Source organism: Arvicola amphibius, chromosome 1, assembly GCF_903992535.2.
Source record: "Arvicola amphibius chromosome 1, mArvAmp1.2, whole genome shotgun sequence".
NCBI lineage: Eukaryota > Metazoa > Chordata > Mammalia > Rodentia > Cricetidae > Arvicola > Arvicola amphibius.
The window spans coordinates 172082974-172110315 of record NC_052047.1 but is presented as its reverse complement, the minus strand read 5'-3'; the positions used below and the strand labels follow the sequence as shown (position 1 = coordinate 172110315).

At 39.5% G+C, this 27342-nt stretch overlaps 1 protein-coding gene across 2 annotated transcripts in view; it reads left to right on the top strand.

Annotated features, from left to right (window-relative positions):
* Positions 1-27342, top strand: part of Prkg1 (protein kinase cGMP-dependent 1) — a 1221673-nt gene that overhangs the window by 745723 nt on the left and 448608 nt on the right. For both annotated transcript variants that reach the window (XM_038325478.1, XM_038325472.1), the window contains exon 4: positions 2071-2176. In XM_038325478.1, the coding sequence (XP_038181406.1) occupies positions 2071-2176 (106 nt within the window). The remainder of the gene's footprint in view (positions 1-2070; positions 2177-27342) is intronic.

Here is a 27342-nt window from a genome sequence, read left to right as displayed (position 1 = left end):
TTTTGAGACAGGGTTTCTCTGTGTAGCTTTGACTTGTCCTGGAACTCGCTCTATAGACAAAGCTGGCCTCGAACTCACAGAGATCCACCTGCCTCTGCCTTCTGAATTCTGCCACCATCTCCTGGTTTTGGGGTACCTCCTATATTTTAAAGTATAGTATATGGTCCTGTCTTTTAAAGTTCTCATGCTTGAGTGGATTAAGCACATTAGTGAGTAACTCTGAAATGCACCCCAGTATGACACTAAGAAATAAAACACTCTTCCTCTTGAAATTATTTATCCACTATCAAGATCAGATTTGAATTATTTACTTCATGTTCTTGCGTATTTCATCCTCCACCTGTCTGTTGTATGAATCTGAATCAGTACTAGCCTGAAGGCTGTCTATCAGTGTTTGTCTGTTTTGTCTGCTTGTCTGTGTTCTCTCTGTGTATGTCTGTGTCTTCTGTCTTTGAGTCTCTGTTCCTAACAAAGGACTTCACTCTGTGTTTATTGACTAGCACAGAAACCATCACCTGTGGAAGGAATAGCATACCCTGCATTCTCTCTAGCAGAGTTTTTACAGTGATTAAGTGGCTGGTTCCAACTGATCTCAACTGACCACATAACAATCAGTACTAAAAACAGCACCGTTTATCAAGCAATATCTGAATCTAATTGCATTCAACATTCATGGTGGATATTCATTTTAGAAAATTGTGTTCTATCTCTGTATTTGCTGCTTTCAGCAAATGATACGCATGCCTTATTCTGGTTCAAGGGCATACACAAGTACATAATTTAAGATTACAGCTATGCATTAACTTAAATTGTAAAAGTTGATTATACGAAAATTTCAAGGCAAGTAAGGTTGATTGTTACATTGTTCTCTTAAAAGTGGATTAGACAAACAGACTGAGAACACGGTCTTAAGTGACCTCAAGGTATCTTCTTAACTCTGGCTATGAGGTCCAGAAAAAGTTCCAGTCTCTCAGAATGTAGAAGATACTTTTTATCACATTGCATCAACACACATGCTAACATCGTATTTTCCATTATGAAAATATTAAGATATGCATAAAGGTAGAGCCCATAATAAACGTATCATACACTTACCACACAGGTTCATTTACCAAAATTTTGATATGCTTATCTTTTAACTTTTTAAAATTTCATGTGTATGAATATATTGTATACATGCATATCTGTGCACAACATGCTTGTCTATTACCTGTGGATGCCAGTGGAGGACATTAGATGTCCTGAAACTGCAATTACAGATGGTTGTGAGCTTTCCATGTGGGTGCTGAGACTCAAGCCTGGGTCCCCTAGGTGATCCTAGAGATCCTAACTGCTGGTCTCTCCAGCCTCCAATATGCTAATCTTTTTTAAACATAAGTTTACCTTGATAAATTATTGTATTGCATTCTATAACACCTGCCATCATTTTGTTCTGAATCTTGTCTATCAATCATGGATGTTAATGTTTCTGTGGTATTCAGCCTCAACATTTAATTGTACGTTGTCAAAGATAGAAGATGTAAGAGAGAAATTAAAATTCAAAAAAATCTAATAAAACTTCTACATGGTTTGTGGACAAGTTACAATTTGTTAAACAAGCATTGTGTAGAAATTGGTGGATAATTATTATTTCAATTATGTCGAATTTGTCCAAGTAGAAGTTAATTATTTTATTTGTACTTTTTAATAATTAAAGTAGGATTATGTGGCTCATTAATATTCTTGTGGGTATTACTAGGGAGAATTTTCTGGGAGCCTCTTTTTACCTTATGCTATTTCCTCCATGAACAGTCGTTACTGTGTGCTTTTGGAGGGATGGACAAGGGCATAAGGGCAGTAGGAAGCTTCTTGGTAGTTAATAATATTAGGTAGAAAACGGGAACCACGTGTTGCTGCCAGATTACCTGACTGATGAAATGGGATAGTCTAGTCCTCTGGTTTTAAATGTGCGTAAATGGTTAATGTTTTCCATACCTCTCACAAAGAACTGTTCCCTTTTGCAGGGTGCTGCTCACAAGTGAGATTCTCTAATTAATTGCCCCATGATTGCTTTGTCTTTTCTTCCTCTAGCTCTTGTAAACGTGAAACTCTGGGCCATCGACCGACAATGTTTTCAAACAATCATGATGAGGACAGGACTCATCAAGCATACCGAGTACATGGAATTTTTAAAAAGGTAGGACATTTGTTTTCTTTCCATTTGGAAGACACTGGTGCCTCTTTGAAATGTGTGTGTGTGTGTGTGTGTGTGTGTGTGTGTGTGTGTGCATGCACTATGTGCGTGTGCTTTATCTCAGTGTTAATTGCCTGCCAATCTGTGGAAGGGCCAGACTTTGGAAGAGCCTTGTTTTATTTCTGCTGTTGGTTCTCAGGATGTGTGGTTAAGTCAAGACATCCAAATTTTACCCAGCATATCAGACAAGCGGAGTTTTCTCAGAGACACAAATAAGAATTTACTTGAGCAGGAAAGGATGCTCATTCTCACAATCTAGTGGCTAATGAGTTTACACTACTTCCTCTGAACAGACTACCGTGCCTCTCCTAGTGGTATCCTGTGGGTTTCCGTAGCAAAAGTAATATAGCTAAAGAACAGACATTCCACAAGGCAGCTCATTAGCCTGTCTGTAATCCTGAGATTGATTTCCCAAACTCAGTTATTTCCAGTTCCTTTTTAATTCATAGATTATTATGATAACTCAATATACGATGAGGATCTTAATAGAAAACCTACTTCTCATTTCTTAGAAAAACACTGATATTCACTGTCATTAAACTTGAACTTATATATGTTACTTTTAGCATTTATATACATTAATGTATAATTTTTGAAAGGAACATTGATAATTCTAGTGACTTTAAGTATATTTTGTATTGGGGGCTAGGAGATTACTGAGTGGTTCAGAATGCTTTCTACACAGGTTTGAGGACATAGAAAAACATTAAACATGGCTGCATACATGTCTGCAGCCCCAATGTGGTGGGTGTAGGCCTGAGATGGACACCTGTTGGGGTTTGCTGGTCAGCCAGGCTGGCTAAAATGGTGAGCTACAGGCTCATCAAGTGACCCTGTTTTAAGAGACTAAGGTGGAGAAAGTGGTAGAGCAGGACACGGCATGTCCTTTTGCTGGTGTGCATGTGTGCACCCACCAGCTAATGTGTATGTGTGCACGCACACACACACCCTGTGCATACACATCAACACATCCAAAATTTGCATTGTTTACTTTTTAAAACTGAAACATTATTAAATAGCAATGTATAGGTTATGGGAAACAGGACAGTGCACACCATGGTTTCCTTTTTGAGAGCTAGAATATTAAACTTTTTATTTCTACAGTTTAACTTTGTGTGAATAAGTGGTTAAAATGGAGCTAACAAGCCAAATTCACATTTTATTTCAGTAATATATCTTAACAGATACCTATTGAGGTTTCTTAGAATGCAATTTTAATGTCCTTTACTTGGGTATTTCTGTTAATTAATTTTGTTTCTGCTTCATCTTTTATACATTTTTCATTTCCACATGAAATCTTTTTGTTATAGCCCTGCTGAAGGGGCAATAAAATTCTAATTTGATATCAAGTAATAATATATTAAAATAGTTCAATGTCAGCGGGGTGTTTTCGTTTCCCCTTGGTGTGATTAGATGCAGAGAGGTGGAAATATAAATTTCTTCTGAAGTTTAGGATAGTTTGAAAGGAAATTAAATTATTAAGATGCCATATTTATGTGGGAGGATATATGTTTGTTCACTGCTGTATGTGTGCATGTTGAGAGACTGAGAGGACGATAAAGAATGCATGTTCATTGAAAGCCTTAAAGTGCAAAGCTATTGATCTGACAACACCCTGATGAAAGCTTCATTTGGTAATCAATGAACTGCCTTTGTGGGGGCTGGGACTTGTCATTTGTGTGGAATATCTCAGCTTGAGTTCTTAAGATGCTGATTCTAGTTTCCATGATTTGTAATCTCAAGGAATGGGCCAAGTGGCAAATGCTTTTTTGAATAATTCTAAGAAGGCTACCTTTTCTACTGGCACTATTTTAGGGTGTGTGTGTGTGTGTATGTGTGTGTGTGTGTTCAGAGCTGCCTTAGTTTTACCCTCTGTTTTTGACATTTTGAATATTAATGGTTCTCTAGAATTAGTGATTTCTTTTGTTGTTCTTTAGCATAAGGCAAACAGAATTGACAGGTAGAATAAAAGAGGAGTGGGCACTACTAACTTTGACGTCACCTTGCAGCGGCCACCATGTGTGCTTTAATCTCCTGAAACCGTGACTGTGATTTACCGACTCCACCTCTCCAACCCTTTAGTAGCTCACAGCTATCTCAGATGATTGATAGTCTCATTGGCTGGATGCTCTAGGCCCTTCTCCACCAACAGCTGACTAGTTTTCTCAGCCTGGGTTCTTGAGATACACAAACCAAGTGATTCCACGCGACCATGAGCCTATTTCCGGCCTTTCCTACAACACACTCATCTCTGTCTTTCCTCCCAGTTGTCATTGGTTACGTCTGTTTTTTTCTTCGTTTGAATCCAATTAAAAGCTTTTTTTCCTGCTGGTGCTGATCTCAACCGCGGAGACCCTTTTGCTCTGTAGTTTCATTTCTATTGCACATTTTACTGCCCACTTTCTTTGATTAGAATTCTGTTACTATTCTTATTCCTATGCACTTTTTAGGAGAAGGGCTATTTCTCCAACATTTTATTGTTTTTCTTCTGTGCAAGATGCATTGCTTTGCTGATAGTTGACATGTTAATACATGCTTTTCAAGGTTCAGTGCAAATGTTAATACAGGCTCCCACCTTTCAAAAATTGTCTAAAATTTCGTGATGACAGCCCAACATTAAATCAAGAATGGGTTCCTAATGAGTGCAAACCCTTTGCTATGGTGCAGATCTCATGCCCATGAAACTCAAATAGTGAAGAGCATTCATTCTTCCCACACATTCCTAGGACAATTATTCTTGAATTTTTTTGAGGCTTTTAAAACAGGGGTGTAACAGGGTTGGAGTATGGCTCAGCAGTTAAAAGCATTGGCTGCTCTTCTAGAGACCTAAGTTTAGTTTCCCAAACCCATATGGTGGCTTACAAATATCTATGTCTCTAGTCTCAGAGGAATTGGCACTCTCTTCTGGCCTCCCCGGGCACTGCATTCATGTGGTGCACAGACATATATACAAACAAAACATTGACACACATAAAATAAAAGTAAATTAAAAGTAGAAGAAGTACATAACAACACCCAAGGGAAATGATGAAAAATCTTGCTAAAACTTACAATTCTAAAATAAAATAAAATTGTATACTATGAATTTAGAGTCACTTACTACTCTATTTGTTACTTTTAAAGTACATTTGCTTGTTGTTCATTTGTATAATATAAAAGATTAAAGTTTTGCATGGTCAACTCAATCCACTGTTTTCTTTTTGACTTCGTGTTGAGAAAGGGTTACATAGCTTAATAGTATAAAAAGATGAAATAGTTTAAAGGTCTCTTTAGTGCTCTGTGGTAGGTGTGGGAGCATATTTCTCTCTGTGACTGCTAAATAAAACTTAGGTCTAAAGTTAACTTCTGTTGATATAGAGGCAAAGCAATTGTGGCATTGTTTGAAAATGGTTTAGGAAATGATAGGCTATTAATATTATGATATAATAATATAATGACAGTTCTCAGTGGGAGTCTCATTTCACATCCTAAAAGGGAGGAATGTCAGGAGTGGCAGGGTTGAGAAGGAGTGAGTCTGTGTCAGGGCCATCTCCCTTAGTTATTTGCCCTTCTTGTTTGTCTTATTCTGGAGATGAACACACTGGTGTGAACTCAAAGCACAACTCCCACATCCAAGGGAATAGGAGATAATTTGTTATGAGGCATGGTGTGTGGCACACACCCTCGGGAGACACAGCCAGGCAGATTTTGGAGTTCTAGGCTCGCTAAGGCTGTATAGTGAGTCCCTTCCCCCAAAACAGAAACAAAAATAAGCTTGTCCCAAATACCATGTTCCATGGAAAAATTGTCTCAAGTTTTTCAGTCTCAGAGCAAGAGTGCATCCATCAAAGCACTTTTCAAATTCATTGGTAGAAACAGCAAAGAGATGGGTTACAGCAACTCTACTATCTCTATCACAAATTATCTGACAACATCTTAGTTTCTAGGTTGGTGGAAGCTAGTCCTGTAGTAAGTTAGTACGTCTCTGAATTTCTGTCCAATAGTCATAGTTTTGGTAGGTCAGACCTAGCTAGAGGTAGGCATTGAATGGTTACTAAGGGAGTAAGCACAGCACTAGGTAATTTGGCTCTTTTCCATTCTGCAACACTCCAGCCATTAATGTTGACCTTGGAGACTCTTTAACACAGGTATAGAATTTTCTTTGATAACTTCAGTTCATGCTGGGTACATGCATGTAAATGGCTAGTAGTTCTACTAGTAGAGAGTGTTTCCTTTTTGTCAAAGTTGGCTTTTATTTCGATTTCAGTATATTTATCTATTTTGTAACTGTCAATCACACAGTTCGGCCCCCTCTTTGCTGTTCCATGCCACATCAGATTGTGATTCTGCATCTTTACTTAGTTATTTCTATTCTGTGCCTGCGCTATACATTCCCTGATGTAAACACAGTTGTTACTCTGCAAGCACAATCCAATGTAAGTCAAATACAGTGACTAATAAGGGAATGAAAATGGCTCAAGGGGCAGTGCTAGGAAGCATGGCATGATGGCTGTCTGTGAGTTTCTTTGTCGTTTGCTATGGCTTTTAGAAAATGAGTCAAACAACTTCCATTGTTAATTTAAATTGTTTCCCTCTGAGCATATCTTCTGGTGCTACTGTTGGTAGTGTTTCCACATGTAAAGGACCATTTGGATATAACCAGTGGGCTCTGCTGATATGAACTGAGATTTTGTTTAGCTCCATACTGTGGTGGTTATGACAATGACCGTGGTGGACCATAGTTTATGATAGTGATAATAATGATGATGATGAACCATGGTTTATGATAGTGATGCCAATTATGGTGATGGGCCATGGTTTCTGATGGTTACAACAATTATGGTGATGGGCTCTTATTTATGATGGTGATGTTGATGATGGTGATAGACATTGTTTATGTTACTGGTTTCACAGACAAAACAGAGACACAAGAGGGAGCTTGTGAAACTTTTCTTTTTCTTTGAGAGAATCATTTTGTAAGGCAGCTAGGCACACATCTTCCTCCTACAGAAAAACCTGCCCATGATTTTCTATCACTCTAAAAGTAAGTCACTCTGGTCTACCTTTGTCCCCAATACCTTGCATGTCAACCCAATTACTCTCTCCTCCTTTCTCATTCTCTTATTGCTTCAGTGACATGGTCTTTTTTCTTGATATTTTCTATATTCCCTCTTACTGGACATTATCCTCTGTCTTTAAGAGGAAATTTTGCAGTATAATCTATGAGGATCCACTAAATACAAGTACTATGGCTAAAATAGGCCTGGCTTCTCTCAAGACAGGCATAATGCTCTAATTTATCTTTCTTGATGTTGGTCTGGATCTATTGCCTCTGAATGTGGCATTAATACCTTCTGGCATGAAGCAGAATTGCTGGGATGATCCTCAGAAGGGTGTGACCCACAAGCACAACAGTGATATAAGCAGAATAAGTCACATGTGGTAGATGATGTAATCCCAGAGCCCCAGAAACAGAGGAAGGGGAATTGCTATGAGTTTGAAGCCAACCTTGTCTATAGAGTAAGATCCTGCCTCAAAAATTGAAAAAGGAAGGAAGGAAGGAGAAAGAAAGAAAAAAGGAAGGAAAGAGGAAGGGAGGGAGGGAGGGAGGGAAAGAGGGAGGGAGAGAGAGAGAGAGAACCATAAAACCCAAACCCAAACCAAACAGGCCAATACAGTGATAGCCATGTCTCAGGCAAGCTATTCTGGAAAGATGGAAAGAGAGGAGAAGGTCACCAGAACGTCACTGGAGGTTACAGTCACTCTTCCATCTTGTCCTGGATGCTGTTGTTTTAGGGACCAGTAGAATAAATAAGATGAGGAAGGTTGGGTGGGGGCAGAAAGTCTTTAATGGTACACCTGCAAACTCTGCTGTTGTTTTGGGGAAGAGGACTTTTCTGGTGGTGAGTCACCCATAATTCTGTAAGTAAGCCCAATAAACTCATTGGTTCACCATCCTGGACTTGGATGGAGCACTTGGGGCTATTAGTGTTCTCTCTGGGACAAATAGACACTTCTTTATGCCTCGTAGGGAAAATCATGGGACAACTGAATTGGACATAGTTAAATGCCAAAGTTCACATCTTATGTTTAAATGAATAAAAAGTTGCAGTTTGGGACCCTTGAAGAGTACAGGTGACTGTTCGGCTTCATATTTACTTTCTAGCCATTAAGGGCATTAGATATATTTCAAATTTTACAACTATGACTTCCATGGTTTAGCCTTCTCCAGGAACCCCTGTCTCCTGGGAGACCTAACCAAAGTGAGACTATGTCCCGTATGAGAGCCTTTGCGGTGTCACATCTGAGGTGCCAAGAGGATGAGAGCCTTGGTAAACCCTAGTGCTCGACTGGGATTCTGCCCTCTTTAGTTTCCTCACCAGTAAAAAATTTGATTTGACACTCTCACCAACAGCTTAACATTTTTTATGTTTTTATTTTCCCCATGACCGGTACGTATAGCTTGTTACATAAAAGAGTGTTGTTGGTAAACTTTTCTAAAGGTTTATACTCACCCCACTCCCAAGAGAGGAACCAATAAAACATACTATAAAATGTGAATAAAGATTTGATTTGGGTACTCTGTAAAGTTTCTCTATTCCTTATCGCCATCACCATGAAGTGAGTTCCAAATCTAATTTGTTCTTCTCACCCATTATCTGAAACAATAATATTTGCATATATATATATATAACATATGATTAAATGAATGTATTATCTATATATGTATTGGAAAGGTAGGCTTATTATCTCTAGGTAACATGTATACTATTGTTAGTGTGGTTTCACTGGATCGCATAATATCCTAGATGAGGAATGTAAGCATTTTGAGACTTCTTCCCATGGTCCGTAGTTAAGCTGAAACATCTCTACACCTCTCTCTCAGTACTCTGGTTTCTGTCACCCTGGCCCCTGTCAGTAGATAGGATTTTACTCCTGTGATCTGACTAAGTAGTAAGAACCAAATGACTGAATTTAGAAGAATTTAAGGTTTTATGTAATTTAATCTTCTGTGCTCTTTGATGATGAACTAACAAAATCTTGGGCCCAAACTGGCTTACCTAAATAAGAGACAGTTCAGCCAGGAATTGGGGTTTGTGTATTCACAGCCATCTGGGGATTCCATCACGTCTCCCCACACGTTCAGGTTATTGTCTAATGAAATTTCCTTGCTGGAATAAACTACATCAGCGATTGATTAGTGGTGTTTTCTGTTTTCAGAGAGGAGTCTTGGACCATGGATTTAGTCTCATGTTGGCTTTATATTCCTTCGGCCTTTTCAGTCACTCTTCAAGAATGAAGTTTCTAAACCCATCATAAATGTTTCCTCTTATCCAATGTTAAAGATAAGCTAAAACCAGTTTTTTATTAATACTCTTACAGGCCAACTTGTTATATATTTATTGAGATAGGATATCATTTCATAACTCTGGCTAGAACCTACAATGCAGACTAGGGTGGCCTTGAACTCCCAGAGATGCACTTGGTCTACCTTCCCAGTGCTGGGACTAAAGATGTGCTACCTCCCTTGTTTTCAGTGCTTTTATTTTGCATCACATTTGAGGAGGTACAGCCAGGGATAAAGCAGTAATATGAAATGACTCATTTTACTGACGCGAGAACTGAGCCTGTGAAGGTGACAGTAGCTCAGAGTCACAGAGGAAAGTCTGAAATACTGTCTCAGAATGCCAAGTGTACTTTGTGCAAAATCTCTAGAGTAAAATCTCTCCCATTTTGATTGATTAAGCAAATGCTCCACGGTTACACAATTCCTGTAGAGTGCTCTTTAAGACTCTTATTAAGGTTGTTGTAACCTTCACGAAGAAAGAAATAACTATACATAGTTGCCTATGTATATCAATTTTAAGTGACAGATGTGGAGGCGGGGTAAGAAAGTGTGCAATTTTGTTAGAGTTTTTGTTGTTGTTGTTGTTTGACAGTGTCTCATAACCCACATTGCTCTAGAACTCACTGTGTATTTTAACTTGACCTGTAACTCAAAATCCTTCTGCCTCTGCATCGTGAGTGAGTGAGGAAATGATTGAATTATAGGAATGTGTCACTGTGCCTGGAAGAAAGTTTGCTTTTTATTTATTAATCTTTTCAATTTTACTTAATTGCTTTAAACAAGCTCTGTCTATGTAGCACTGACTGTCCTGGAACTCAGCACATAGACCAGGCTTGCCTTCAACTCATAGTGATTTGCCTGACTCAGATATCCCAGTGCTGACATTGAAAGTATGATCTACCACACCCAGTTTGTTTGTTTTTTTTCATCAAGTTTTGAGTTAAGTTCATGCTACCTGGATAATCACAATGTAAGGCAAACAAAAAAAATGAAGTATTTTAAGTGTTCTTGTGACATACCAATAGCAAGGATGTCTGGGCTTATGTTGTGATTTCACCCATCATAGGTTTGCAATTTTACCACAGTATCTTTAAATTTAGGCATAGTAATAAAAACCTTCACATCATGAAGGATAAATCAGGAATAAATAAAGCAATATCAAGCACTTATTTAGTATTTGCCAAGTAAGGTCCAAAGTATTTAACATGCATTAGTTTAGTTAATTCTCAACAACAACAACATCAACAAAATCTATAAACTAAGCATGGCCATTTCCATTTTTACAGATGAGAATAAAGAGGCTCTTATAGATGATCAAAGTTCCACAGATAGTACCCAGAATGCCCAGAAAATCCCGGATGTTGAGATGCTGTTTCCCATACACCCTTCCCTTCTCAGCCAATTGATGTTGATTCTACTGGAGATTCCTACAGTGGACTGACCTTGTCTTTGCAGAGAGTCAGTTCCAAAATATCAGGCTTGCTTTCCTTCTTGTCCCCTAGAACATGTTTTCAAAAACGAATGCTCACCATCAGCTCAAGAACAACTGCTCTAAGTGATCCTTAGTACTCTGATGTCTTAGGGCCAGGTAAGCTGGGTGGAAGGGTTCCTTACAGGTTGGCAGTCCTTGCCTGTATTTAAGCAGGCATTGAGATTTCTAAAGTGAATATTAAGGGTCATTGTCTTCCATTCATAGCTAGTTTTCACCCTCTTGATCATGAAACTCCATTCCCGAAGTTTAGGCTGTGTTCCCTTCTGGCTTGAACTGGGTTCTAGGATCTTTGAAGGCATATGTGGAGCATTTAGAAGACTTTGATTCATATACCCTTTAGAAGATGAATCAAAAGTCTAATATTTGGAATAAACGAAGGGATGATCCACCCAATTCAACTCATAGAGATCACATTTCTGGACAATCAAGATCACAAAACCGTTTCCCCTAGACTTCTTAATGATTTACCAAAAAAAGTTATGAAAATGTAGTGCATAGGAAAGCAACTTTAGAAATTTTAGAGGTTTTTTAGTTTTAAAGAATAAGTGGGAAGCCTGTTAAGCCTTTAAGCTTTGAGCTTTAATGAAGCTTTACTGGAGGACACAAAACCTTCCCTAGAATTAGGCTTGACAAAACTGGCAAGGTTCTAATTTGAAGGGAAAACATGTGAAGAATAAATAAGAGATACAGCCACCCTGCATTTTCAAGCATGGATGCTTAAAGACTATTGTGTCATATCAGATCCATTCTCATTAAGCATGCCATGAGCAGCAGATAAATAGAAAAGTGGACATTAATTTCATGTTGTCACCTACCATTTGCACAAATGTCTCAATAGCGATGCTTTATAAAAGGGAAAGCCAGTGTGATCTCAGATATTTGCATAATTATATGTTGATTTTTCAAAATGTTCATTAGCTCATATCATGTATAGGTACTGCCACCTCCACGTATTTCTGTTTGTAATTCTTGAAAATAATTAACGTGTATGATTTATCACTTTGTGGTCATAACGAATGTCAGAGTTGAGGTCCTATTTGGTCCAGAAGAAGGCAGGGCCCCAGCTGAGGGACAGAACACGACCCACTTAGATTTACAGAACTGAGTCTCTCTAGAAGCTGTAGGCTAATTTCTCACCATATCCCTAATGATACTTGCTTGAAGCTCTGGGATTTCAAAAAGCTACAGCCTTGTGATGAAGCAGTTTAATATTCTCCCATTTTGTTATTGCTCTGAATCTCATGAATTGCTCCTGTGGCGAGGTTTACCTTATATCTGTATCTTTCACGTAGCTCTTATCTATGGTCCTAATTTGTGAAGTGTTTTACACACAAAGGATGAAGCAGCTGGCTATGAGTGTTTTTCCTTAAGCAAATCTATTCTGTTTGAATGTATTTAGAGAGAAACTACAGGCTACAGGGGCAATTAAGAAGGCGAGCCTCATAGGTCCAGACATGAAGATTTCAGTTCTGTAATACACAATCCTCAATCCTCAACGTTGGTGAGAAATCTGAGAGAATGTGGAGTGGGGATGAGAGCAGGGCTGCTGAGGGAAAGTAAACATGATTGCTCAGACCCGAGAGCACCCTGGCTGGTGAGTATTGGAGTACTTGTGTTGAGCAGGTGGCGCAAGCACCGCAGGTTGTAGTTTTGTTCTCTTTGGCTTGACATAGAACCCACCACGGTTTATCACTGTGGTTTAACGGAGGTGAATTCCTAAGGTGTGAGACCCTGCTTGTCAGTCAGGTGGGAGGGACTTTTCTGCCCAGGTTGTTCCCACCTCTGCTGCCTCATCGGAGGGAGCAGGGAGCCACACGCTCTAGAGGAGCATAGGCCTGCTGCTTCTCCATGGAACTTTGTGCTTGTGAGCACACCCCCATTGTGAGAGGAGGAGGTCAGAGACGGAATAAAACAGGCTCACCTGCCCCTTCTCTATATACATCATTCATTTTCACAAAGCCATGTAAGGAAAGTTGGTCTGTCCCCTCTGCTGAGGACATAGCTGGGGTCATGGCAGTAGCGATTTCTCTACCACACGACTGGATTCAAACCAGAACCAGTCTCGAATGCCTTCTTCTGTAAATGATGTGAGGCTGATGTCCAGAAAACAAATAATGCCAGAGGAAGATCAAGAGTACTAGTTAAAATCTCATTTTTGTAGGATTAAGGTGACTATGGGTATGTAAAATAAAATGTCCGAATCTAAGTGGTAGGCAGCCCAGTATGTTGGTAATGTCATTGCTTGGTACCTTTCAACTACTGAGTAAAGTTCCTAGCATAGAATTTTGGAATTAGTGTTTATAATAACACACATATGTATATGTAAATTTATCCCTCCATACATGAAATAAATATGAACTTTTGAAAAATAAGGGGAAGGGATTGTTTCCTCTAGATTATCCTAATAGTCATTTCATGTTTAAATTTTGCCCTGAGCATGTACAGTAAATAACAGAATATTTATGCGGAGGCTGAGAAGGATGCCAATTAAGCAGCATAACTTCTGCTATGCTATAAGTGAGGAAAATGTGAAATTATTTAGCACTTTCTAAGGAATTAAATACGTTCCGTTTCCTCAGCTGACTGGAAATGCTCCAATGGATAAATACTGCATTCCCTGTTTGTGAAAACGTACTTGAGCTCTGGCCTCTTGCATAAACAAAGATAAACAAAAATTGCCTGGGAGGATGAATTTGCTTATTTTTAAAAGGAAATTAAATACACAAATAAATTCAATAGAAAAAGACCCAAGATTTAAAACAACAAAGGGGAATTATTGAACGTTAAGGGTTTGAGTAAGGGATGGGTAAAGGTGCTTCTTGCCCAGCGACCCAGGTTCTGTCACCGTGTCCCAAATGGTAGAAGTTGTCCTCTGAAAGCCACACATGCACCATGGCAAGTGAATGAACATGTGTTTGTGTACACACACACACACACACACACACACACACACACACACACACAAACAGAGAGAGAGAATAAATAATGCAATAATAATAAAAATTCAAGAATTGTAATCCAGACATTGAAAAATTCCTACAAGTCTGAATAGTCTTAGAGTGTATAGTCTGCATGTTAATTTGGTGTTGTTTTGCTCCTTTCTCCACCCATTCACACTCTTCCTTTTCTCAGTTTGTTTTGATTTTGTCTGTGTGAAAACATGAAAAAAGAAACCCACTCCAGCACTGTCCCATAAATGACTGGTGAGTAGTTAATCCCTACTTTCTAAGCAGGGATTAACTTTCTAAGTAGGGATTTGAGATATGTCATTAGAGTCAGTTCATACTAACTTATATTTTTCTAAGTAATATTTTGGTTAGCATACAAATAAGTGGTTTTGTTGTGACATTTCTAGACATATATGTCATAAATGTTTCCTATTTTCTTCCCAGATGCTCTTCTTGTCTGCCCCATTTTACTTTCATCACACATACATATATACAGATGCACATGAACATGCACATATACACACATACACACATATGCACATATACACATATATGCATATATGCAATGCATAAATACACATCTACATACAGACATGCACATATATACATATGCATACACATATACTCATGTATATACATATGCACATATGTAATTCCCATATACACATATGCACACATATATGCACACACATATGCATACACACATGTAATTATTTACTTTGGTCTCGCTTCCTTTTAGATTTCTTCTTCCTGCCTCATAGCTGCTTTTTCCTTTCCTATACATCTATAAGATACCTAAATTTATATGCAATATATTATATAAAGTTTTAATCTAGATTCTGCATCTGCAAGAAAATACGAAGTGAAATATTTGTCTGAGTCTGTCTTACTTCACTTAGCATAATGATTTCCAAGTTAATCCATTTTATTGCGAATGTTATAATTTCATTCTGCTTTAGAGCTAAATAAAATTCCCTTGTGTGTTTGTAGTGCATCAGCTTTAGCCATTTATCTCTCTGTAGACATCTAGGTTGGTGGCTAGGTTGACTATTGTGAGTAGTGTAGAAATAAGCACACATCTGTGTGTCTCACTGACAGGATCTTTTAGACATATACCTAGAGTGATATACCTGGGCCATATAGTAGCCCCATTTTTTTCTCCATGGAATCTTCATACCAATTTCCATACTGTCTGCCCAAGATCACATTTCCTCCAACCGTGAATAAAAGTTTCTTCTTCTCCACATCCATTTTTTTGTTCTTTGTTTCCTTGATGATAATATAGCTATTCTGACTGGGGTAAGACAGAATTACAAAGTGTGTCTTCCTTTTTATTCAGTGATGCCTAAAGATACCGGAACACCTTTTCGAGTTTTGTTGACCATTTGTCTTTCTGCTTTTGAAAGCTAGCTTTTGAATTCACCATCCCATTTATTCCAGAAGCGTACTGATAATGCTTATCTTGGTCTCACCTGCATCGCTTCTTGTCTTGCTGCCATGAAAACCTGTCAGTTTGGCCTGACCAGGGTTAATGGAAGCCAAGTGCAAAATGATAGCTAGAGGTTGGTTGGGGAAAACAGGAGCAATCAAATAGAGTGAGTGACCCTGTAATTGGAACAGAATGTTGGGGGTGCTGGAAGAGCAACCAAGGGATAAGCCATCAAGCCTCACAGGCATATGGTGACAGATTTAGTATTTCTGTAAAGAGCAGAGTCTGGACTCATGACAGAGAATCAGTGAATGAGCCATCTGAAAAGCATGCACCCTCAGATTTAGATGTATCAAGAAAATCCATAGCTTGAGAAGAGCTGCAGACAAGAATAAATCCACAATTTTTAAGAACTGACATTATAATCATGACAATGGAATCATAGATGATGCTTTGTGTGGACCTCAAATAGCTTTTGACAGAAAGAAGAATGCTTTCCTAAGTTATTACTTTTATTTTTATTTGTGCCTAAGTGTGGTCATGCGTGTATGTGTGTGTGTGTATGTTGGGGTGGGGGAGGGGTGTGTGTCCATATGCACACATGTGGAAGTCACACATTGTTGTCAAATGTCTTCTTTTGTTGCTTTCAATTTTATTTTATTTCATTTTGAGGTGAGGTCTCTCATCAAACCTGGAGATGGCTGTTTTGTTAGGTTGATTGACTGGCAAGACCTTGCTATCCCCCTGTCTCTGCCTAGGGTAGAGACTGCTGCACCAAGATTTTCTGGTGCTCCTCATCCAGATTCTCATGTTTATTCAGTAAGCGCTTTATGCAATAAGCCATATCTGCTATTCTGATTTTAATGATTAAGAGTTAATTAAAACATGTATTTAATAAAATTCCTGAGTTTGGTATAGGAGAGATGGCTCGGTAGACTTGCAGAGGACCGGAGTTTAATTCCCGGCATCCACATGTTAACTCACAATCATCTGTAATTTCTATTACAGGGGATCTGACACCCTTTTCTGGCCTCTGTGGGCACCAGGCACACTCATGGTGCACATATGTACTTGCAGGCAAGATATACATGCAAAATAAAATGAAACTAATTTTTTTCTGGAATTGAAAAAGAAAAATCATTGTGATATTGTATTCCAAAGACAAATAACATAGGTATTTATTGATACCTGCTGTGTTTTTCTCCTTGTACACAACATTTACGTAATTATCTTCATGTTGCACACATATTTTAGAATGTTGCTGCTGGTTCAACATTGCGCCTTTCTACTAAATTCTTCCGAACTCTCTTTGGCTGCCCTTGCTGTCATGATCCACTTTCTGCCTGATTTTGAAGAACTCCAGGCTCTTTGACCGCAGCGGCTGAGGCAGATGTAATCAGAACACGGCAGAATGAGAAGCACACAGCCTTGATATGTTCATTCCTGTTTGCTTGTTGTGTGTGTGGAGCAAGAACCGGTGAGATTATTCCCAGACAATGGGAGACAGTGTTGGGGGGAAATAACAGAAGGAAGTGAGACTGGTTGGAAATTTTAAAAAGCAAATCTGTGGTTTGGTCATAAACTTTAATGCCACAGGACTCATATGTTTATAAAGAGGGACTCTATTGGTCCTCTTTAGTTCTGACGATAAAAAGATAAAAGTTGAACATTGCTAATTTCGCTAGAATTTTTGAAATAATTTATTTTTACAGTCCTTATACACCCATTTGAACATTAATCTGATCTAGAGAGAGGAGCTGCCTAGGCCATCGGGGGCATGAAGGCCTATTCCCGGTTAATTCCCCTTTCCAAGGGTAGCCGGTGTTCTGAATCCTACCATTGGAGATTTGGATGACCTGTTTCAAGTCAAATTAATCTAATGGTTCACTATGTACCATGCCTGGTTGACTTTGCTCAATTTCACATCATGAGGAGTTTGTCCCTCTCACTGAGCATATGAACAGCTCATTTTCATTGCTTTGTTGCATTCCGTTAACTAAATATGCCAACATGGTTCATCCACTTTACCAACAGCAGACGCTCGGATTGTGCTCAGATTGGGTGTTTTCCAGTCTTGCAGGTTTTTAGAAAGTGACTGGAAATATCCTTGAGTACTTCTTTAGGTGAGTTTCTGCTTTGCCTTCTTTTAAATATACACTTCAAAACAAAATGTCTGGGTCACAGTGGAGTCACACTCACCGTTTACAGATATGCTACATTATTTCTCACAGTGGATGAGCCAGGCTGTCCTACCCCCAAATAGGAAAGAGTCTTGTTTCACATTCTTACCAATGCCTGTTGTTGTCAGCGTTCTTGAGCTTATCTGACTGGACACTTTAATAGATCAGAATACACAAAGACTAATGGTCATCTGCATGTACCTCATTAATACAGTTTTAAGCATACTGCTCAAAATATTTATATTTCCTTTAAAAGAAATACCTAATTAATGGATCCACAAGGTAAGTTTTCTTTAAAAAGATAAGACATGAAGTAGATTGAGAGCCCAGATGAAACCCCGCACATTTATGTTCTTTTACAAAGAAACCAAATGACACAAGGTGTAAAGGAGATTATCTTCAATAAAAGATTTTTGAGAAACTTAATATTCACATGCACAAGAAAGAAACTAGACCATTATTACAATACTCAGTACAAATTAAACTCAAAATGAATTAAAGACTAGATTGCAAAACCTGAAAGCTGTAAAACTTCTAGATGAAAAGCACTTCAGGGAAAACCTTTTTAATATTGGCGTGTATGGATAACTGTTTTTAACAAGGGTCTCCAAATACATAGGCGAGATTAGGCAGATGGGAGTAAATCAAACTCAGGTGTGACGGCACAGCAAGGGAATCAGTGGAGTGAAGGGGCAGACTTGTGAATGGGAGAAAGAATCTAGGAACCAGCATTTGCTAAGGGGTCAACATGCACAGCAACTAAGAAATACCAATAATTCAATAACTAAAAAACAAGTCCCTTCATCTTTTTAAGTGGAGAAGGACATGATTAGACATTTTTCAAAAGATGTCAGAAAGATGGAGTAGAGGGGTGGGAGGTCCATCACCTTCACAGACCTCTTTATTTAAGACCAGTTTATTCAAGGGCATCTTGTCTTAACGAGCTACACACGTTGCACAAGTCATGATGAGATCACAACTACATTTTTGGATGGCTAATGTTCTACACACACCTAGGAATTTGCCTTGGTCTGGGTCTATGTGTAGAACTCTTTCAGGAGGGCGCCATTTCCATTTCACGGTTGCCGCCTCTTTCCTTTCCCCTGTGCTGTGAGTCGCACTTGCAGCAGGAAACTGCGCAACCCGTCTGTGAGCCTGCACTGAAGATCTCTCTTTTCATGTTGATTTTGCTTGCCATTTCCCACTTGCTGGTAGTTTTTAAAGATTAATATTAATATCTGTGCTACACTGGTGTACTTTAAGCAGTCGGAATTATTTTCCTAATAATTCCAAGGTGCAATCGTCTTATCGAATGCCCACCCACTCACCGCATCATTGCACAGCTCCCCAGCAACTAAAACAGTGAGCAGAAGCACGGGCTTGTAAGATTTTGCATTTACATTTTCCCCTCAATTCCACTGTCTATTATGGTGAATGCAAATAGCTAAATTCCATAAAAACAAAAATTCTCTGAGATCTCTTAAAGGTTTTCAAAATATACATTGGAATAAAACCTACGAGAACCAAACTTTGAAATTAAAATTAGATAAAGCAAGGACAAATAAACAAATTAGAATTTCATAGAGAACTGTTTTCTTCTTGTAACAATATTTGAAAGGCAGATAACGTTCTCTGAAAGAGAATTGGTAAGACTAAGACCTTGTGGGTCTTTTTTACCCTCAGCAAGATGAAAGGTTCTAAGAAGCTAAACATTCCTCCAAACGTTTCCAAGTTTATGCTTTCGTGCTGGAGTTCACAGAAGCGTGAGCTGGACTGGGGTGCTGCTGCTGTTGTTTTAAGCGCTGTTGGGATAACCACCTTCATTTAAAATATAGAAATCTTTGAAGAGATTATATGAATTCTCTTGTGGGAAAGAGACAGAGCCGGGCAGTCTTCAAGTAACCCGTGATGTTCGTTGATTCTGTGCTAAGGCGGCAATAGTGACATCACTTTCAGACAGAACATGGTTCGAGGACCTGAACTAACCGCAAATTTCAAACTCAGCAGCAAATTTTAACGTGAGCCACAAGGCCTTCAGATTTTGTCAGTAGAAGGTCATCTCTGCTAACCTCATATTGAGAATATTAAATGTGAGTTGTACCTTTCTTCTCAGCATCCTCAACTCTCGGTACTTCTGACACATGTCAGAGAATTCACTGCTGAAGTCATTGGATCTGGAAATATTTGAAAGTTTCCCGAAACATTTTGATGCCTGAGACAGGTGACAGTCCAGCATTAGTTACGTATTTCTTTACCTTCTCTGAATCCTGGGTTACCATAGAAACAAAGAAAGTGTCTAAAACACCCAGAGCATGTCAGCATTCAATAGAGGTAGCCCTCTCTTTTTATAAAAATTGTCTGCAATACATTTTGTTTATAAGATCCTGAATTTTCATCCATGTGATAAATTCTCTCGGTGCTATGGCAGGCTTTGTCATGTTCCTAGACAAGCATGAATACTATAGTCAGACATTAGGAGTCAGAAATTCCAGAACTAGCAGCTGTGTTCGATGTTCATTACCTGAATTCCTCCTCCAAAAGTTTCTAGAACCTTCCCACATGGTGCCACCAGTTGGGAAACCATGCTTTTTTTGGAGGGGGCAGGGAATTCAACCTGAAGACCAGAAAAGCCCTTCTTTCTCCCAGCAATCAGTTTTGTTTTTCCCACCCACCTCTATTCCCTGCACAGGCCCAAAACAGTTTCTTTATTAACCAATGGTATTCACAGCATACAAAGGAGAATCCCACACCACCTCAGAGAGGGTAAGGCTTCTCCTGTGGAGTCAACAAAGTATAGCACATTGTTTTGACGCAGAATCAAGGCCCTCCACATTTTATCTAGGCTGAGCAAGGTGTCCCTCCAAAGAGAATGGGTTCCAAAAAGCCAGAACAAGCAGTAGAAATAAATACCAGTTTCATTGTCAGTGGCCCCACAGTCTTCCCCAGCCATACAACTGTCACTTATATTCAGCAGGCCTAGTTTGTTCCTCTACTGGTTCCTTCACTGTCAGGGTAGAGTTTGTGAGCCCCCATTAGCTCAGGAAAGCTGTTTCAGTGGGTATTACGATCATGGTCTGACCTCTTTGCTCGTATTCTCACTTTTCCCACTTCAATTGGACTTTGGGAGCTCAGCCCAATGCTCCACTGGAGATCTCTGGATCTGCTTCCATCAGTTGCTGGATGAAGGTTCTTTGGTGACATTTAAGAAAGTCATCAATCTGACTACAGGGCAAGGCCAGTTCGGGCACCCTCCCTACTATTGCTTAAGGTCTTAGCTGGGGCCATCCTTGTGGATTCCTGGGAATTTCTCTAGAGCCAGGTTTCTTGCTAGTCCCCTGGCTAGTCCCAATGGCTCCCTCAATCAAAATCTCTCTTTTGTTGTTCTCATCTCTGTCCTTCCCCCCATCTCGACTATCCTGTTCCCTCAAGTTCTCGTCTCCCTTCCCCTTTTCCCTTCCTTCTCCCCTTCCACCCGCTCTTCTCCCCCCCGACCCCCATGCTCCCAATTTTTCAGGAGATCTTGTCTATTTCCTTTTTCCAGGGGGATCTATATATGGGGAAACAATGCTTTTAGTAAGAAATATTTGAGGGTTACTTCATATTAAAACTATACTTTGTCTCTCAAAATCCAAAAGAACAGGGTGGCGATAGAAAAGAGTAACACTTAGAAGGTGGAGGGGGGGGGGTCACGGGCCGTGTCTTTGGTCTCATATTTTCTTTGATTTGTGTATACCGTTAAAATACTTAAAAAGTTAGCAACTAAATTTAACAATTGGGAAAAACATTAAATTCAAATTTCTTGTTATCTTGAAGAGCCAGCAGTTCTGGGTCTATACTTCTGAGCCATCTGATTGTTGTTCTTGGTGCTTCCTCATACTGTTTCTTTACTTCTGCAAAGGTTAATTTGATTCTCAATTTGATGGGATTTAAAATCACCATGGAAACAAACCTCTGTGAAAGTTGGGTATGGCTCTGCTGGATGAGGTTGAGGTGGGAAGACCTCATTCCTCCTCCACCACCATTCTGTAGAAATGTGCACATCTGGAGAATCTGGACAGAGCGAAAGAAGAGTGAGCTGTGTACGAGCAGTGGTCTCCCTCTGCTCCCTGACTGCAGACACAGTGTAACCAACCAGGCGTCAACCGTCCTGATGCCTTGACTTCCCCTCCGTGATGGAGCACAAATAATCTCTTCTTTCCTCTTACAAACCAACAACATACACCTCCATGCTGGGTGTGGTGGTGCACGTCTTTTATCCCAGCACTCGGGAGGCAGATGCAGTCAGATTTCCATGAGTTGGAGGCTAGCCCGAACTACAACATGAGTTGCCGGCCATCCAGGGCTACAGAGTGAGGCTCTGTTTCAAAAATAAAATAAAATAATACCAGTGCTGCCCAATTTAAAAGAAATTCAGTTTTAATTTAGTTTTGTTTTGATTTTGGTGTATGTTTTTCATCTGAGATTTTGTTTTCGACATTATTTTGCTCTCTTAGATTTTATTTATGTTTTGATGTTGTAAGCTGTTCCTTAACTCTTATGGATAAGGCTATGCAGAAACCAAGTAAATGAATGCTTATATTAGTGTATTTACACATGGCATTGTTAAAATTAAAATGGTTAATTGTGGGGTTTATCATTTGAGTAGCAGTTATATTTTGGATAAAAAGAGATTTCATCAGATTTCAAAAGTTAAGTTTTCTGCTTTTTATTTCTTTTTCACCTTGTGAGAGTGCTCATTTACTGTGAGTTATAAGGACAGGTCACAATGACCCAAGTGTTAGTCTTTAATGTTGAAACTAACTGTGTGTTGAAAGCATGCGCACATCTTCGATACACGATAAAAAGCAGAGGCATGAGTGAAGGCAAACCAATGAAACAGTTTGGAGGTCTCAGCCCCTTCATGATTCTTCTCGTCTTCATACTGGAGCCAGCAAGCTCCTCCCCTTTGCGCCTTTCATTTGGTCTTTAGTAATCAGAGGAGGAAGACAAGAGCCAAAGGGCCAGTGTAAGGAGAGAATAAACCCTTTGATAAGAAAATAAATCGTAACAGGTGTTTCTGCTGAACATTAAAGATAGATCTTAGACCGATTTTCACTCAGGCAAGAGCATATTTGGCAAAGAATCTTGCTCATCAAGAACACAGCTAGGGGAAACCGAGTGGGTCGTTTGTTTGGTTGCTGTTTTTGAGACAGGGTATTATGTAGCCCAGGCTGTCTTCACAGTAGCTCCATAGGTAAAAATGGCCCTAAGTTATTCTGCCTCCTGCCTTTACTTTGCAAGGGTTGGGGGTTAAAGGCATGCCACCACACCTGACTTAAGTCAATGGTTGATCTTAGCAAGTTAATTGCTCTATTGTTCTCACACAGTTGCCATGCCCGCTATGCTATGTGATGCTCTGTCTGCAGGGTTCTGAAGTTCTGTTCATATATTTCTATGGAAATTCCAGAGAGAGAAAGAGAGAGAGAGAGAGAGAGAGAGAGAGAGAGAGAGAGAGAGAGAGAGAGAGAGAGAGAGAGAGAGAGAGAGATCTGCACTTAATTTGATGGTTGGTAGAGCTATTGAATGTCCTTGAGCAGGTGTCGAGATTTTTAACTGTGCATTCTAAATCTAACAAGAATGCATGAAGACTGGAGTGTGGAGGAACAGAAGCAGCCACAGTGGAGGACCAGTCTTCAATTCTCACTCCTATTCCCGGGATCCCAAGAAGGAAGTCTTAAGACTGGTCTTCATTCGTGACTGCTCGGTAGTTGGTGATACGGGAGAGTTAGGATGAAAAATCAGCGATATTTCAGGTGAATTCTACAAGAAGACAATGAACTTAGACAAAAGAAAAGTCAGTGGTCAGTGTGAAACAGGGTGTGGTAATTTATTTACCAACTATTGACAATGTGGATTCTACAAAACCGCTGTGACAGAATAGGAGGGAAGCCCTGCAGCATCTCACTCTAGATGTGATACTTAAAGACTCCACGAGAAAAGAATACTGCTTCTTACTATCAAGGATCTTCCTACAAGCCCCACGCCACACACACATTTGTTTAGAATCTAATTTAATAAAATACCCATCAAAAGAGGAAACAGATTACTTAGTAGATGAAGTGCTGAACAACAAGAAAGTCTCTGCCTCAAAATTAGGTGAAAGACAAATCCAATACCCAAGGTTATCCTCGGACCTCCACATACAAACTATGGCATGTATGACCCACAACACACACACACACACACACCAACAAATAAAAGCAGCTGAATTTCATTAAATTTCATGCCAGATGTACGACCTATCAGACCTTTTTCATCTGAAGCACCGAGGTTCCCCTTGGGGTAAACGGGCCCTGTACCCAGAGAAATGAGTACATGGGAAGGGGTCTCTTTGTGCATCTGGACCTGTTAGCTATCAAACCAGCAGAGCTTGGGTTGTTTGGGAAGTAATTTTTATCTTAGTAAAATATAATGTAATGGACAAGCTGTGAAGGAATTTTTCTTTTCCTGTTGCTTAAAAGATCTGTCTTTACAAGATCTCCTGAGTAAACTGGGAGCATGGGGACCATGGGAGATAGTTGAAGGGGAGGGGAGAGGCAGGGAGAAGAGCAGAGAAAAATGTATAACTCAATAAAATCAATGAAAAAAGATCTTTCCTTAAAATGACCTTTATTTTAACTGATACATAAAGATGTAATATTGTATACCTCATTGGATACCATGTGATGTATGTGTGTGTTGAGCCATCTAACTACTTTTCAGAGATCATAATTTTCCGAGTTATCAGAGATGCAGTGTTTCCTTAGCCTCTCTATAAACGCTGCCTGTAGGTTTTGTCTCAGGCTGTATGTGTGTACATGGGTAGCTTATTTATGCTCCATAGTTCAGCTGTACTCTGTGATCTCTGTGGTGCAGAGCTCTATTGAACTGCCTTTAAAGTGTTCTCTAAAAGCTGGCTATAAAAACATTTAACTTTCTCAACTGTGAGATCATACTCCTAGGAATAATTAGTAATTCTGTGTTAAAGTGTTCGGTTTGTTGTTGTTGTTGTTGTTGTTTTTTATCAATTCCATTAGCTAACCACCATTGCATCCAAAATCGTTATTGACTGAGGTTTTTCTTCTTTGTTGGACTAATGTATATTTTCTCAAGGGAATACTATTTTAAAAGATAATCATCACAGATGGAGCTTAGTCAGGACTGATAGAGAAACCGAATTTGCCATGCAAAGGAATATTTAAGAGGAATAAAAGCCTTATTTTTATTCATACATGAATTCTGGTGAAATAAGTGTCTCTTATAATCTATCTATGAGTAACTGGGCAAGTGACCCTAAGACTTATCAAATTATATGACATTTAATTTACTTTTTTTCTAGTAAGAAAATATCTTGATGTGACACTGACAAAAAATGTAGAAAATACAGGAAAATGTAAAGAATAAAACTGTGATAGAACCTACTTCAATACTAATACCTGGAAAAAACAGATAACCTTTTGACCTGTTTGAACTTGTGCTTCCTCTATCCTGAGCTAAGGTAGGATTGTCTACATATAAGAAGAAAAAAAAAACCAGAAAACAAAACCAGCAAAGTCTAAAATAATCTTGGAATTTGAAAGACAACCCAGAGCTGTTATGAAGCTTCGTAGTTTCCCCAGAACCAGTGTACTCCTGACATCCTCACTGATGTGACGTCCTTAGAGCCCCCTAAATGCCTCAGGTGTCTCAGGTGTAAGCCTAGCTTTCCGTTTGTCTCAGCATCTTAGCTCCCAGGCTATAAGAAGATAACTAAACGGGCTCTACCTTCTCCTCTTCAAACGGGTTTCCCTGGAAATTCCATTTCTTTCCTTTTTTTCTTTATTTAATTTTTTTTTCATTTTACATGCCAGTCCTAGTTCCCCCTCCCTGCCCTTCTCCCCACTCCCCCACCTCCTCCCACCCCACCCCACCCCATCCATTCCTCCAAGCAGGTAAGGCCTCTCTTGGGGAGTCAACAAAGTCTGGTATACCAAGTTGAGGCAGGACCACTCCCCTCCCCGCTGTATCAAGGCTGAGCAGGTTATCTCACTAAAGGGAATGGGATCCAAAAAGCCAGTTCATGAGCCCAGGATAAGTCCTGGTCCCACTGCCAGCCCCCCAAAAACAGATCAAGCTGCTTAACTGTCACCCATATTCAGAGAGCAAAGTTTGGTCCCATGCATTTTCCCTAGCTGTCAGTCTAGAGTCTGTGAGCTCCCACTAGCTGGGGCCAGCTGTCTCTGTGGTTTTCCCACGGTGATCTTGATCTCCCTCCCTCCTCCGCTCTTAAGATTCCTCTTCCCTCTCTTCAACTGAACTTCAGGAACTCAGCCCAGCGCTTGTCTGTGGATCACTGCATCTGCTGCCATCAGTTACTGGGTGTAGGTTCTATGATGACAATTAGGGTCATCACTAATTTGCTTATAAGGGAAGGCCAGTTTTTTTTAAAAAAAAATCTTTTTTTTATTGATTCTTTGGGAATTTCACGTCATGCACCCGAACCCCACTCATCTCCCTGTCCGTCTGTATTCACCCTGCCATCTTATAGTGTCTCCCCACAAAGGAAAGCTAAAAAAGAATAAAAATAAGATAAAAATAAACAATAATTTAAGAAAAAAAAGAAAACCACTCTGCTCTTCCATCTTTCCGGCCTCTCTGTCGCTTCGCCGTTCATCTCAGTGGCACTGGGAGCCGCTGTGGGTCACACAGTGGACCCTTTGGTCGTGACAGCTTTCCTTGCAGATGTCCATTGTTTAGTCAGTCGTTTCTATTTACATCTCCTCAGCCGTCAGCTAGTTACATAACTGGGAGCCGAGTGAAGGAAACTTAAGAGAATTTCAGAATAAATTCAAGGAAAACATTGCATTTTTATTGGCAGGAATTATTACTAGATGGTGGCCAGCAGGTGGCTGAGAGCTGCGTTGAGGTATGCTCGTCTGTCTCTGTGTGTCTATAGCAAGAACCCCTTTCTCTAAGCTCACGTTTCCAAACAGGAAATAGTCGGTTTCTGTGAGACAACTGACTTTCTTTTTTAGGCATTTTTAAATGCTTTACAACAATTAGTCATTTCGTATTTGAAAATTTGTATAAAATAGTACCAAATGTTTCATTTGAAAAACTTAAACCAATGCTCCTGTGGGGAGGCTGAGAAATTTTTCCATGTTGCAAGATTCATGTGTAATGGAAACTGTTCTGAGTTTGAAAGCTCTTGTGTTAATTCAGTGCCTAGTACAGAAAAGCCACAGTTGGTCCCTTGGCAAAGAACTTCCGTGTGCTGGGCAGATGCAGCTTCTACTTAAGATGCCCCGTTTACCTAATCACCATTGAGCAAATGGTCAGCAAATCTTTCCTGTATGGAATAGAAGAGTAAATATCCTAAGATTTGTAGGTCAAGATGGACAATCAAGACACTTATAATACCTCCGAAGAAAACTTATGTAACTCAAAAGAAGACAAATGTACTTTCTTTTAAACCACTAAAAATATACAAACTATTATTAGCTCAGGGAACTCCACAGTTATGTGGCAAGCTCTGCTTGATTGACTTTTAATGGAAACAGACTTTTTCCTCAGCAACACACTTTCCACTTGGCCATGAGATGACATAAGATAGCCTTATAAAGAAAGCAAATGCCTGGAGAGATGACTCAGCAGTTAAGAGCACTGCCCGCTCGTCCAGAGGACCCTAGTTAGATTCCCAGCATCTATTCTGCCACTAACAGCTGTCTGTAACTCC